The 16,280-nt window shown below is 40.3% G+C and overlaps 1 protein-coding gene across 8 annotated transcripts in view; it reads right to left on the bottom strand.

The window, feature by feature from the left end:
• LOC142569016 (uncharacterized) overlaps window positions 1-16,280 on the bottom strand; it is a 179,492-nt gene that overhangs the window by 109,142 nt on the left and 54,070 nt on the right. For all 8 annotated transcript variants that reach the window (XM_075678535.1, XM_075678539.1, XM_075678538.1 and 5 more), the window contains one exon: window positions 15,232-15,320. In XM_075678535.1, coding sequence (XP_075534650.1) covers window positions 15,232-15,289 — 58 coding nt within the window. In that variant the 5' untranslated portion in view covers window positions 15,290-15,320. The remainder of the gene's footprint in view (window positions 1-15,231; window positions 15,321-16,280) is intronic.

Raw genomic sequence — 16,280 nt, 5'->3', positions numbered from 1 at the left:
GTGCATCATGAAATATTTTTTGATAGTTTCTCGCCTCAGAATGCACTTCACGTTATATTCTTGTTTGCAACAAGACTATAATGCAGTTTTCGCTCCTTATATTTTGTGGCATTTCAAACTGCGGCGAGCTCAACCACTGGGCAGCAATACTGGAATCGCTGCTGCGTTTGTAGCTGACTTCAAACACACACAAGAAATACATAATTACTTTTTAGTGCAAAACAACGGACACAAGAAAGACGACAGAACAAGGCTCTACTCTCAACTGATATCACTTTATTGCCTCACTCGTTTATAGACAGCAGAATCTAGAGGGAGATGCGCTGTGAACACCATGTGCAGGAACCACCAATATCCGATCACTAGAGCGCACCCATGCGACAGAATAAAAAAAACCATATTGAGCATTGTACAAGGTTAAGGAAGGCACACTAATGCACTTTCCCCAATGACTGTATGAAGAAAGCTTCCGATAACTCTCGGGTGGTGGTATCACAGCTCTTTTGCAAAATCGTAGTGTCACGAAACATTGCGAACATGAGCAGTCCATACCAACAGGCACAGGTTCCCATTTGGCACAACATTGTAAAATATGGAAGTGCAAAGCAATGTTTCGTGATACTACGATTTTGAAAAAGTGCTGTGATACCGCCGCCCGAGAGTTATCGGAAGCTTTCTTCATACAGTCATTGGAGTCACAGTGCATTAGTGTGCCTTCTTTAACCTTGTGCAGTGCTCGATATGGTTTTTTGGATTACGTCGCATGAGTGTGCTCTTGTGATCGGACGTTGGTTCCTGCACATGGTGCTCACTGCGCATGTCCTTCTAGGTTCTGCTATCTATAAAGGAGTGACGCAAGAAAGTGATGTAAGTTGAGAGTAGCGCCTTGTGCTGGTAGTCTTTCTTGTGTCCACTGTTTTACGCTAAACAAAGTATTTATGCATTCACACCAACTAGCCTGCCAACGCACTGTGTTAAACGCAAGGAAATGCGGCTTTGCCTTGTTTGACTGTGTTGCGGGCACTTCTGAAGTACTGTCTGTCCAATAACCTTGGTGGCATGGAAGTGCCGTCCACTTCTACGCGTTGCTTTCTGTTTCTTTGTGGCATCACATCAAATTATAATCATAATGCGTGTGTACTTTTTCTAAGAGACCCATATTCCTATCCTTGTGTTATATTTGCTGACGCATTATTTATGTGCAAATGACCAGTGATCCAAGTTCAATTTTATCACAAAGGAAACTACTGGTACCTAAACAGTTCTGTATATCAGAAAACCGAAGCCGAACTGCCGAACAGTACCAAGCAGCAGCCTTAGTGCAGTGTGAAGTAGTCAGATTTTATTGGCCATGCAGAGGCGCACAGCGTACCTCTTTATTACTTGCTGAACAATTAAGCTGTGTGAAAACTGAGTATTTATGTAGCTTCAACCACATGCTATTGCCCATTGCTCCTGCCCTCATTAAATGTGGAATATTATCACGAAATTTCTTTTTCTAGCTCTTTTTTCCTCATTACAGTGAGATTACTGCATGCGTAAGTGGGAAACGGATCACATAGGCAGTCAAAAGCCAACAATGTGTAAACTCGCAATATTGATTGTGGTTTGATGACCGAGAATAAGTAGAAATACACCATAAATGATTGACAATTAACTTTTACTTGACACAGGGCTTGAGCATACAGTAAGCATACCGTATGCTCATACGGTGTCACATAAATTTAAATTTTAGTGTAGCTTTCCAGTGCATGTTATTGTTGCATTGTGCCAGAGGGATGGTATAGTTTCGCGTGTCTAGCAACTAGACTGTCTATATACAGTAGTAAAAATGTGCGAACTGTATTTTTAATGATTTGATAGAATGTGTTGAAAAATAAAGCCATACAATCAACGCACAGTGATGTGACTTCCTCTGCACATGTTGCAGGTTCAAAAAAGGATGATGGAAGCTGTTGCCAAGGTTCCGACCAGAAAAGAAAGCCAGTATAAAAGGGTCCACACCACTGATCTCTACTACAGGGGATGAACAGCCATCGAGCGCCCGCGACTGAAGCCAACCTTGTCCCGGAAGTTGGTGCTTCACATCTTTGCAGCAGCACTTCGTCTGCACGGGTGTGTGGCGTTTCTTCCCTTAACATGCCTGCCTGATGTGCCATAAACTACCCGAGCAGTGTTTCGAGGTGTCCAGAATTTTTCCATTGCAGTGTCCACAGTGTCGTTCATAAGTGGCGTGCAATGGAAACACTGGTAAATGAGAAAAAAAACTTGATGTAGGAGAATACAATTGTATACTTGTTCAGATTGTCATAAAAACGCTTACCAGACATGTAGAGACCTCCTAAAATGTGAAAAACCTCAAATAAAATTTTTTGGCAGCAGCATTATCTGATCGCACGCACTAATTAGTCTACCATATGCTCTGCTTCCTGGACAAGCGATTGTATGACAACGCATTTCCACTGGCTTCATCTTCACTGGCAAAACATATTAGAAACCAGTGGTGCACGGTGTTTCTGTCCCCTTTCTCGACGTCTACTGAACACATGGTAAACTGTTTCCAAAGCAGAAAAACAGAGGGAAAGGGCTCTGAACACATTGCATAATAAAGTGGCTGGTGCTGGGTAACGCAAGTACTGTGGCATAGTAGATTTGCACCAGGCGACCTAGGAGCCCAAAAAGACTGCTGGTTACTTACAAATGGCCAACGTATTGTGAGCATGTTGAAGTTCTTTTTTTTATTCTCATCGCTTATTTAGCCAGTGGAGACAGCTTTCACAACTGGAGAAGAATGCTTGGAAGCATGAGAGACTTCACAAAAGCAGCTTCAATATCTCATGTGTCTGCATCACATAATTTCATGGCTGCATGAGTGAACCCTCTGGTTAAAATGTAGGAGTGTTCATGATGTTTGCCATGCATTATCCACTTTATCTACAGGTCAACCCTATCTTGAGATTTAAGCTGATGTTGCGTTTAGAGAAATCATGGCTCAGAGCCAGCTTTTGAGAATGCACACTGAGCTCGACAGAATAAACGACAGAACAAGTCGTTGAGGATTTCAGATCAAGAATCTAAGCCTGGGGTGCACGCCGCCCTCTAATCTCATCAGCAAGTTTCTGCAACTCATCTACAAGGTTTCTTATGATGAATGTAAACGCCAGCTTATTTAGTGGTGTTCATATTCTGTTTAAAGCTGTTGATTGTTACGTTCATATGGTGCCCAAGCATTGCGGTAAAAACTTCACTTGGAGTCATAGCAAGGGTGTACTCAATGTAAGCTGGTGGCTTTTTTCTGCGTTTTTAAAAACTGGTTTCTTGCTCAGTTGAGATTTTCAAATTTTGCATTGTTTATTAGATGTTGTGTCCTGTTTCCTTTTCCTGCAGCTTCTTAGTTAAACATCTGAATAGTGAACAAAACTTTACCTTTTGCTTGATTTTCTAGATTACACGCCCTTGATGCAAAACAATTTTATTCAAAACTGCTTGTACCGTACTGAAACAATAACTTAAAGCAGTCATAGCCGCCAATAACACGCAAGAGATGATTATGAAAATTTTAATATTGTTTTTGATCTACAGGGTGTCCTAACTGTCGTGCACCAAGATGTAGAAATATGTAAATGCGAAGTAACTAGACAGAACGAAGGTAATGTTGTTTGTCGTCGCTTGGAGATACTTGGATTATTTTTTGCATTCTGCCTAATTACAGAATTCCTAAATAGTTAATAAATATCTAAAAACATAAATGAAAAGTGTCAATGAAAAGCTGTAGAGCGAATGAAAGCCTCCCGATACACTTTTCTGTTGCTGTTACTCATTGTGTGCTACATAAAAGTGTTTTTCCAAGGAATAAGCTAGCGAATACACGTAAAGTGTCTTGAGTGGCTGGTCATGTGTCACTTTTCTGGTGCAAAGCCACGAATACAACTTCAATAGGTTCTTTTAAGAAAAAGACTTAGCTCAGAAAATTATCCTTCTTTATGCAGCCTGTGGAGACAAGGTTTCTTAGACATGGCCATGGCCCTCAAGGAAGATGCCGAGGCCACATTCAGTTCCTCCAGTGACCGTGAAAAGGCCCCCTGGGGCACAAGTCTAACTTGGCACCCCACCTTTCTCCTGTAGCTTTTCTGCCTACTTAGCTAACCAGGTAGGTCAATGATGGCAAAGGGAAAAAAGAATCAACAGCTTCAAACATAGAACTTGCTCAAGCTCAATGCATTTTTGGTGTGAAGTTTTTTCCCTCATCATTCATCAAGAAACGGGTAATAAGTATATGATAGGGTCTTCATACGGACACCTCTTTCCCACAGAGAATTAGCAGTAAAAAAAGCAGCTTATGAAGGCTTGAATTTGGCTAGGATGATTTGGCATAGATATAATGATTATGAATGTTTCTGGTGAAGGTAGGCGTAGTAGAGTGAATAATCAGAGTTTATATATAGATTAAAAGACTGTTCGTTCCAATGCCAGAATTTTAAATCGTCCCAAATAATTCTTGTGTTTTATAGTCTAGGCACATTGAACGACAGTGCTTCTTGATGCTTGCTTCTTGCTGACATCATTCTTATGCTGCATAATTCACCTGTTTAAATTCCCTATTTCTCCCATTCAAGCAACTTTACATTCGTCATAAGAAACCTTGTAGATGAGTTCCAGAAACTTGCTGATGAGATTAGAGGGCGGCGTGTACCCCAGGCTTAGATATGCATTCAAGAGCCTCATATCTTGCAAATGTTAGAAATGCTCCTGCTAAGCAAGTTCTTGGTGTCATGCAAGGTTATTTGCGAATAAGAATTTGCCTAAATTGGGAAACAGTCAATCTAAAACATGTCAAGTGATATCGCTCACATTGCACACACATTCCAACTGAACTAAATACAAATAAATATAGCACCAAATGCAGAATCATTGGCATGATGCCATTCTTTCAGTGGAATAAAATCTGTCCTGCATTGTAAATCTGGAATCTTTTATAAATCCAGACTACTAAATGCCCCATGAGGGTTGTGACGTGAAATATACGTGTTGTATTCATTCCTCATTTTTCCTACTTTAGGACCAGATAATGCTTAAACAGCACTGAGAAAACTGAGATCACAGTACCTAATATTTTATATCGCTCCAGAAATCCATTTTTCTGCCAATCGCAGTATCCGACACTAACAATTTTTGACAGAAAATGTGAGACAGAAGGCACATAACACTTAGGGTGGTGCTATTCACTTCGATTGTTTGGGAACGAAACCCGTAATGTACATGTTATGGCCCTACATGTCATTACCTTTGAGCAACAAAAAGGTACGGGGTTTGCGTTTTGCAAAACTGTATGGAGGTTTTTACTGTGTGCAATTAAAATGAGAAACTTTCACAGCTGATACTAAATGCATTCTCCACAGCTTTAGGCTATGCAGGTGCACTACTTTACACAGAACACACTATTTACCTCGTCACTGCCCAGGCGGTGGTTCAGATTCTTCAAAGGTGTTTCATTGTATGGAATGGCACATCACGCTTCACTTATTTGCAGAATATTGCATTCCAATTGTGTCATATAGGATAAATCCATTAGAGAGCTCTAAATTGGCCCAAATGTATTGGAGCTGTTTACTGGTAAACTGGCAGCAGCTTGCAGTGCTTGTGGAAAAACAATTGTAGCTGCCATATTATATGTAAATGCTAGTGCACAGGCATCGGCAACAACAATGGTTAGGGTACACTTGTTTCTTCTACTCTGGGGTATGCATCGTCCAACTGAAAATTGCTTTTTTTCGTCTTCCTCGTCTACCACATTGGAATGTGAAATGGGGTGTAATTTGTAGGGTATACTCTTGCAGAAACTTCATGAGCATTTCTTCTTGTCTGTGCCACAGATCATTGGCGCTACGACTAAAAGCAGGGTGCCTGTTTACAGCACCCGTAGGGAACAGTCTGTGAATCTTTAACAAACAGTATGGATAATGAATAATCGAATAATTTTTAGTAATTTTCAACAAATTTAGCACTCTTTGCTTTCCACTGTGGTGTTTTTAAACTCAAATGTTGGCACAAAGTTTCACTGCAGGATGTCATGTTGTGTGAAAGAGTGCACCTGTGCGCACAACACCTCATCGGCAGCATTCTGCTGTGCAAAATGTCATTAGCTTTCGTACGCCTTGGTCACTATCTGACAAACCGGCTTCCCCTTTGTTAGTTGGCACGCGCATTATTGTAAAGCACATTTGATGTTCTAACAGAAAGAATTGTGCCCTCTTATCCCCTAATTCTCCTCCCTTGATGCCCAGTGTTATAATAGCATGGCTGACACCATGAGAGTCAGTGTGGTGTATCATTGTGCCTTTGGCGGGGGGGGGGGTGGTGTACAATAATTCAAGCAACTTTTCTAGACAACTTGAATCAGTATTGTGGAGTGGTGGTGTTTTTTCACTCACTGTTACCAAGTTTCACTTGGGTTGTGGCAACAAGTATTATATAGTTCACTAGCGCTCCTGCCAACACATATAATGTGCAGGCATCTGTGTTAAAAAAAGACCAGCTAATGGTTTGCAGGGAGCTAAGGTCCATTTAGACCATTAACTTTTGAGCTTACACCGGTGGAAATAACTGGTGAATGAAAGGACACTCAGGAGAACTGCGCATAATATTTTCTTTCATTATATTAATGCTGAAGCTTTGAACAGCATTTGAACTGACTTGTTTAAAAAATGACCCATTTCCTTGCTCAAGTAAGACAAAGGTTCCACAGGAAGACAGAAACTTGAAGCCGTCAACCGCAGCATGAATATGAACAGCACTCGACGTTTTGCAATCTCGCACTTGCTTATCATAGTGTCCATCCCATTTTTTTCCACAGGCTGTTCTATTCTGTTTTACGGTCGTACCCTAGCTTAATTTTCATGTGCCTATTTTTTAAAATTTGGTTAATATATTTTTTCATCATCGGCTTTTAACAAAATATGTACTCATAATGTGCCTTCATTTACCATTTACAGTGATTTAAGCAGATGCATCTTGATAAAAAATTTATTTTCCTTTATTCTTCGTTTCCTTTTTCCAAAAGTGCAAACTGTTTATCTTAATACCTATTTTGTCTTCTGGGAGGATTAGGTCTACTGGAATAATGACTGCTTACAGGTGTACATCATTTTCTGTTTTGGTCACCCCTACACTTAGCAAGAACTGACAGCTGTGCTCATACCCGCTCCATCACGATCACCACTGCTAAGCACACTCTTCCTTCCTTTATTTTAACACTTTGGCTTCACTTCACCAATTATATTCAGCAGCTTTTTCTCCCCCAGTGAGGCTAGGGGCCAGTGAGCTATGCACAGTCCAAAACAACACAGTCAAGGAAAACATTTGCTACCTTGATGACAAGCACCCATGTCGAAATGTTGGCTACAGCAACATCCCTTCTTCCGACAACCTTGGTCTACTCACATTTTTTTCTAACACAGAAGTTACTGCTTTGTTGTGTTCTGTAATTATATTTTCTGGCGCTTTCTTTAGGATGGATATTGACGAATACTATTTGTTTCTCCTAACAGCAGCAAGTTTATCATTGCAAGCGTTTGGGGTCAAGAACAACTTTCACCAGGAGAAAGTGCAAGAGAGTGATTGAAGAAAATAAAGTTGCTTCTGTGACTTAAGAATTTGATGACTGAAATGTTGCACCTTTTTGTATATATGCTATGCAATGCATTCATATCACAAAGTGCAAAGTGTTTTATTACTGCAGCCATGTCAGTGTGTTGGCAAGACAGTTTTCTCAATGGTGACCTGCTGCTTCGGCTATGAGCTGCCTTAAATGATATGTTTGCATTAAATGATATGTACTGCATTAAATGCAGTACATTTGCATTAAATGATATGTACTGTCGTGGAAAAAGTGCCTTGGAAGTGCAAGCATTGACCAAATCGCATTTCTGTTCAAGACCACTGAAAACAATGGGTCACGTATGTACATTCCGAACGCAGATGTTAGCATGGCTGATCCCAGCAAATAGTGCACCATAATATTCGGTCAACTATCGCACGTCCTGGGCAATTTTGTCCCCGATGGCACATTCTCCAAACAATGGATATGCTCTGCAAGAGGAAATACGGGAAGCACCTGTACTTTAACGGATATAGTACAGATTCAGCATACGCAGTCTTTCGTTATCTGAATACGGCAAGCACCTGTATTTTAACGGTTATAGTACAGATTCAGCATGCAGTGTGTTCCGTTTTCTGATCAGGAGAAGCACCGTACTTTGACGGTTATAGTACAGATTCGGAATACAGAGTCTTCCGTTTTCTAGGTACTGAAGCACTCGTATCTTGTATTACGGTCTCTCTTATACAGTTGTCCGTTCTACGGAAATGACCGTTCTTAAATTACGAAAAAGTGTTCGGTCACAAATTACCAGCAGACTTTCTGTAAAGTAAGGAACATTTTTTTACAGTGTACAAATATATTGTAAGCACTATTAACGTACTTCGTCGTTTTCATTTGTACATAGCCATCATCATCTTCCCTGTTCTACTTATTCGCGCATGAGCTGGGGCGTTGCCTTTCTTGGAATAAACAGAGCTCCAAAGGCGTCTACAAGAGTTGGTGCAAATTGTCTGAAATCTATAGGTAATAATATTATGATAATGGCTGATGAAGTATACTATTAACACAAAAGATACATTCCGAAAGAACCACGTAATATTTGAAAGTATGCCAGTGGCGCAAATTTGCGAGAACCACTACTATGGATTTATTTATCAGTTGTTTTCACCCAAAAGTTCACTTTGACGCAATATCTGCCGTAGAATGGATGTTCGATATCCGTCGCCAAGGCCGTGAATGGTGGCAGTGGTTTCCACTCTCAGAGTAAGTCCTAGTAGATAAATTTAGTACTCAAAAAAGTGGATGGCGAAACGGCGCTGCAGTAGCTCACTTGGTAAGAGCATCGCACGCGTAAAGCGAAGACGGGGTTCGGATACCTCCTATGGTCAGTTTATTCTTTATTCACTTTAATTTCCATTTATCCTTTGATTAAATAATATAATACTTGAAATAATTTCCGCTGCGGTGTCCTTAGTGCAGTTGTTTTACAGCTTTCTATAATATTTTCTTTATGCTTCACAGCCGAAAACAATGCATGGGGTTCGAACTCATACATACATGTTTCTGGGTGCAGAATAAAGGATTCCAAGAAGGACCGAGCGATCGCTGCTTAAAACATGCCGACACGTGACCTCGAAGCACTAGTGCAATATTATGTGCGGGAATACTTCGTATGAAGTTCTAGAAAATGCATTCGAATATGTTGCTTTTAATTGTGTTTTGTCACCACTAGAAACGATGCATCGTGTGCTGTGAGCTGCCAATGCCACACTTAAATGGCTTTGCTGGGGTCATAACATTATGCTGAAGAATTCTAACATTCAACTCCTCACGAAGATTGTGTACACGAAGAGAAAATGGCCGTCTAGCTGTAGGTCCATTATGCGGCATCATTGCACATCTCACGTTATCTAACGTTAGAAATGAAGGATTATCGTGGTTTGCGTTTACTTCGAGGAAATACATGGAACTGGAGTACTACGTTTGAAGATGGAGCGATCGCTCATTAGCTTCTACGTGTAGACTCTCTACAAGACTTGTACTGAAGGCACCGGTCACTAGGCGAGAACCTAGGTATTTACAGGATCAAGCATATTTAATGCGCTTGAAATAGCCGCTGTTGCACTACAGTCCGTTATTCAACTGCGTCCGTATGAAGCTTTTGTGAAAGTTCATGAGGCATGTTTAATTACTTATTTATTCGTCATGCCTTACTGGCCCATTGGAGTGCATCGGGCAAGAGGAATAGCAGTTTCTAGAAAGCAGAAAAAAACTAGAGTCAAATAAAATAGTAAGAAAACAATGCTTGCTACTTGTCGCTACCTAACGTTGCGTACTAAAAGATTTTAAAAACGCTCATTGCTTTGAGGCATGTTTCATGAGGTACTTCAGGTACCAGTGAAGGTTACCTTGATGTCTAAAATTATGCCAAGAAATATGTGGTACTTGTTTACAGGTAATTGTGGACCATTCAGCTCAACAAGGTGGTCTGGGGCCAGGTTTCAATTTCTTCAAAAGAAGTATGCGCGATACTGTAAAAGTAAAATTTAGCTTGTGTACATCTAGACACTTTGGCCAGACCAAAATTCAAGCTGTCGCTCGCACATTGCCAGATCACATTATTTAGATGCCGTCTGTACTTCAACAACATATGGCGAATCATACTTCGAGGAATAAACGAATATACCAAATCGATTTTTACAATAAAACTGGTACAAGTAAGACTCCAGCCTGTGGCAACCGTCCCTTGGATAAGCAGCCTGGACAGAGCATCGCCAATTCTAACATAAAGCGTGCTTAGAGAGATAATACGATAGAATTGTAACATATATTAACCATAACAATAACACTTAAATAACTCTCCATTAGGTAAATTATATTCCTACCAATGCTTACTTTTGAGAGATCTCGCAAAATTCTGTAGTGCAATGTGATGTCATGAGATTGCTATTCATCAAGGCAAACCGAAAAGATGAACAGTTTATGAGCAACATTTACATGAATGTATGCCTAAGCCCGCGCGTGGTGGCCAGTAGTGGAAAGGTCACATTTAAATCCACAGTGCTAATTGTCAAAAAATTTCATTGGTTCTAAAACATTTTCATAGCCAGAGATTGATAATTTGTTCAAGTACCCTTACAGAGGCAACTTGTTAGCACTATAGGGCAGTAACTAGCCAATGACGACATATGTTTGCCCTGTTTCAAGATAGGGAATACAATAGGCTCTTTTCGTACATAGCACGAACAACTCCAGGCGCAGACTTCTGACGGGTATTCAAAGCTGCACACAGCTAGGCTGCACGAAAAGGACGGTTGTATTGTTCACTTCTACTGAACTTGGGATTCAATACCTTGCTTACTGTTTTGCTCTTGTAATGTAGCAACGCTTGCTGGTAATGTTCTGAACAAGAAATACGCTCAAAAAGCTATCTAATGTTATTGGCCTGGTGGTGGTCGACCAATGAAAGATCGTGAGGCCAAAGTAATAAATTTGTTTCCATGTTCGACACTCTTTTTTTCGTATACGTAATAATGTGCGAGATATAGTTGTGCTGCCTCTGCCTTCTAGAATTACGTCGTGTTCAGCTGCCTTGTGATTTAACATGTTTAAAACCGATTAGGTTCTCCGCCATTGGAGAATCTTCAATCTAGGTACCAAAACTGTACCTAGCTTGAAGGAACACCTCCTTGTCACATCCCACATTGTTCTTTGGGTACGCGTTTGCTATCCAATTGCCTGTAGAGAGACCCACTGCTGCCACCACCTTGTATAAGTTCCTTTCTTCCAACTTCACCTGTCTTGTTGCTCAATGCTATCGCAATATGATTGCGAAATAAAATAATTACTATAGCAGAAACCTGTTTGTTAATTTTCGGGACACGTTAAATAAAATTAAATCCGATTTAATATTTTTGCAGCACTCCATGTACAGGAATAGTGTTTGACACTATATAAGCACATTCGGCACGAAATTCGCATAAATTTGCGTCCCATTTGAATGATATTTTAGAGATTCGAAGTGTAGAGTGCATCTTCTGATAAATATATTTTTGTAGCCATAAATCGTATGTCGGCTTTTACACAAGCAACTTAAAAGCATTATTGCGGTGCCAAAATGTTTCATTTGGGCGTTTGCCACACATTCAACTGCCAAGACTTTAAAACTTACAATAAGGGAAACGTCTGTCAGCATGTCCATTCACAACGATAACAGAGTGCAGGGCAAAACAAGCATGAAGGTGAGCTTACGTGAATCCACAGCTGCAAGAATCCAATTAGCTGTACAGATTCTTGACAAGTAAAATGGAACCTAGCTTTAGTTGTGTGGCAGGCGACGGCGTACATTTCGCGTGTGATGGAATCCTATAATCAGTTTTCTTTTCGAAGAGCGATATCCGTATTGCAAGAAATTAGAGCAGTTCGCTGCATTGTCGGTATATTTTATCCATATTACTTTAGCACACGTATGAGGTTGCGAAACGCAAAGTAATGCCCTCATTACTTACATTACCATGATTAGGACTCTCGTGGTCCTGAAAAATTGACATAGAAAGCAATGGGAGTGCTCTACGTTCTTGCATCCTTGAAAAAGTTGTGGCCATTGCCACAGCACTGTTATCAATTCATGAATTTTACACCTTACTGCAGTATGGGTACTAAAAACCAGTGAAGTAAAAATATACGTTCTGGTGCACATTCGATTTAATACTAAATAACAAAAAGGAAGTTCCATTATTATAAGTCTGCTACTGCACAGGCAGAAATTTACTAATGAATGTCCCCAAAAATGTATAATGCACAAAGCAAGAACAACAGTAAACACGACACAGCAGGTCATTCTCACAACGCACGTACATAACGAAGGAAATGCAAAATGCATAATGCGCATCACGGGAAACATATGCGCCAAATCGACCTGATGCATCTATCTTTATTCAGTTTAATTACTGCGTGGGAAACTTTTTGGAGTCCCTAAACAGGAGGATAGTTTAACATCTAATGTCTTGCATAGGATGTTAACAAGAAGCAATCCGCAAATCATTACTGCACATCAAAAAATAGAAACAAGAAAAAAATACAGGATCTGCCGTAACCTAACCTAGATGCAAGTAATAAATGGCTACCCGGAAAGCAGATTGGTTGGAGGTGGCACTATCCCCAATCTTAAAATGGGTGTATTGCATGTTCGCAATAGCATACTACACCGCACCAGAGCGCACCACGCAATACTGTGCACTGGTTCGGTTGGAGGCAATTTTTTCCGGCCACAGTGACGGGAAACAATTGCGTTCGTATAACGTCTTTTACTGCATTTGGAACCGCTGCCGTCGACCGCTTTTCTCGCAAGAGTGCAGCACATTCAGCGTCTGTCGCTTCTTTTCCTTTTTGACCCGTCAAAGTGGTCGCGTGCAAATCTGCGGCCTAGTGTACGTGTCTACGCTTGCCGGACGCTTCCGTCATGACCACGCAGCGTGGCGCCATCTTTCGAGGTGGAGCAAAACCCGCCCCGCGGAACTCACCGACCGCTGGCGTTCAAAAGAGCACAGGAACCGTCAGCGCCAAAAGATGACATTCAACTCTATGGTGATCTGTATGTCCTTTTTGAACGTAGCTTTTGCAAGCCACAAATTAAACTTCAGTATAGCAGAAGTTACAGCTTGAGCGATATTGTAAACAAACATTATGAAGAAATTGGAAGCAATATTTTTTGTAGCTTTTGGCGGAGTAATTATTGTATGTAATGCGGTTCTGTACAGACAATCAGGGGCTTGAGACCACATTTTATAACGTGTCGGGTGGCTGCCTTGGATGATTTCTTGTGGTTCTCTTTATGATGCAAGGATTTTCTTGCCCTCTTCTTGTGCTGAGTGCCCGGATAACGGCTCTGGCTTTTCACTCAAGGTATCTTGGAGGTTGCGGACAACAGAAGCTAAAAATCATTTCATGTTGAAGAAAGCTGATCCTTGCTGTGATAGCGAAACGAAGAAAAAAAAGGTGTTGTGACAGTGAAAATACAATCTCAATTACAAGGCACTTGAACATTTTAAACAAGCGTTTCCCGGAATAGAAAATGTGTTGCATATGTTACGAAACAATTCAAGAGTTGGTACACATAGCCTAAGAAAGAAATCCAGTAGAGTCTTCAAACAACATGACTCCAAAGATACTAAGAGTAAAAGTACATTTAGTCAAAGGTGCAAATGACACAAAATATGAACGCGACGTAGCTTTTTTCAACACAGAATGTGTTCCATAAAGATACGAAGTCTTCATTCCTAGGAAAGAAACATTGAAGACACATATGAGCAAGGACTATGGTGACAATGAATGTTTATATACTCTATAAAGTACAACACATTTGATCAGTAAAAATTTAGTTCTAGATCTAATATATTTCAAAAGAAGAACTAGCACAAACATGACTATTGGAAATAGTCCCAAGACATTGCAATCCAGATCGTCTGTCTGCTAGCGATGTCAACCGTCCAACAAAATGTTGCTTAGCTTAACTACTCTGGCTAGAAACAGCATGCACTGAACATATTCGGTGGTCTGGGAAGACCCAAGATGGATTTACTTACCCAGTAATGGTCCAGACAGTTCAGAATTCGGAGCAAATTTTGATCAGGAAAAACTTCATTCCGGAAGAGTTTAGGAGCAACCCCAACAAAATTTTTGCAGCAGTTTGGGAGTAGAGAAATTATTTCTTTTGGAACACTTCACGAAGCGTGTTATTACTGTGCAATCGTTAGGTGCTGGTCAAGAGTGAAGCCAAACACAAAGCCAACAGCGACCAATTAAACTTGCCTTCCCACGGACAGTACACTATGCACGGTGTGTTGCAAATAATTTTATGATGGAGTCGCGAAGTAAATGTTTTAATATTCCCTAATCGATTTGTGTAGTTGAGTATGTAGTTAAATAAACCTACTGAAAAAATTGCACTGCCGTGAAAACGCAACATTGCGGCACTTTTATATAGATAGCGAAAATGGCACGCGAGTGGGTGCATTCAGAACCAAAAAAATGGAATAGCAGCAAAATGGCGCAGTTGGACGACTAATACCTTGTCAAAAGTGATAGAGATTTGCAGGTGGAATAATATCAAGAACTCCAGCAACACTATAACGAAAGTTTTTCTTGTATGGATGTTTGGCCTGCAAACGAATGTAGGAACACGTCTTTCTAATATATCATTATTTACAAAGAAATTAAGTGTCTCTGGTTACCTGCTAAGTGCACAAATTAATGGGAATGTTCCTAACACTCGCAACATTCAACAAATTCTGAGCCAATCCACTCTGTTAAGCGATGGCTCTGAATTCGCACATACGAATTTGTGGTTCTTTATTTCTTTATGATTTTGTTCCAGAATAAATTTACTGGAATAATTTAGTGACAATTTGAAACAATTATACCGTGAAACCTCCTTGCCGATAGATTACAAGTTCTGCATTGAATGAGAACATTTTTTTGCAACAGAAAAATAGGTCTTTTTAGTTGGTGAGCCTTTCTAAGTTTAGGTAATCATTCCTCCCTATATATGAGCTTAAGTAGAACCGTTTCGTCTAATAAAAACAAACTTAAGGACCCCCCTCTGCAATTGGGACATAAAACATTTTACTTACATGCCGTAATTTTTGAAACTTCGGATATAGATAGCACAATCATAATCAGCAGTACCATATTAGTTCTCCCTCTGTTTCACCAGTATATGCTGTGAAGAAACAACAACAAAGGCCTTTCGTGTACAACTCTGTAGGGTGTTAGAACAACAAAGTAATTCTTTCGCGCTGGTAGAACAGGCAAGAGTCATGTTCAAGCTATTATCAAGGAAATACAGGTGAACAAAGAATTCCTTTATGATTCTGCTCGTAAGTTAGAGCGTGTTCTGTTCACGACCGACCGTTCCTGAAGGCTTCAGCTATAGAAAATAAGGAAAATTTGTCAACGCCAGTGAGTTTTCTTATGAACCTAGGTCGCTGCTACAGCAGTACCCAACACTAAGTGCTTCTGCATAAGCCTTCCTGCTAAATTTCGTACTCACGTCATCACCCAAAATGTGATTATTATGAAGGCTATCCAAGAGTGTAAGTAACCATGAGCAAATTCATGATGCATATTTGTGGTGCTTTATGGAGCAAGATCAAGGTATGGCCAGGGAGCCGAATGACGAATGGTAATATCATAGATGAATTGTAGATACCGAGGACAATGATTGTTTATTCGTACATGTGCCATGGCTGAAAAGGGTCTTAATAACTGTCACTGTAAATGGCCGAAAAGATATTGGTTATAAAATAAAGGCACTGAATAATTAGTGATATGCCAGTTTCATTTTTTATAACACATCATGCAACAAAAAATAACTGTTACACTTGAGCTTGAAGAGAGCCCTTCAGTAAAAGGCTGTTCAAATGCTAAGCTTTGTGTGGCCAAATGATTTTCAGGATATCGGTCTCAGCTAAGAACTCTAACTTTTTTTCAGAAGGAAACGTGCTTTATTGCTAAGAAGTATTCCCGGTGGAGAGGTGTGTTTGCGAGCTATACAGAAGGGAAATACTTTTCATTTCTCCTTCTATTGCAGGACATTGAATAAGCGCAAGGAACACTGGGAGATTATTGCCTCACTTACTACAAGTCGGAGGATCCCTTCCACTCAAAAGGTAAGAGCGAA

Source organism: Dermacentor variabilis, unplaced genomic scaffold (genome assembly GCF_050947875.1).
Source record: "Dermacentor variabilis isolate Ectoservices unplaced genomic scaffold, ASM5094787v1 scaffold_33, whole genome shotgun sequence".
In the NCBI taxonomy this organism is placed as follows: domain Eukaryota; kingdom Metazoa; phylum Arthropoda; class Arachnida; order Ixodida; family Ixodidae; genus Dermacentor; species Dermacentor variabilis.
This window is presented reverse-complemented; position numbering and strand designations above follow the sequence as displayed.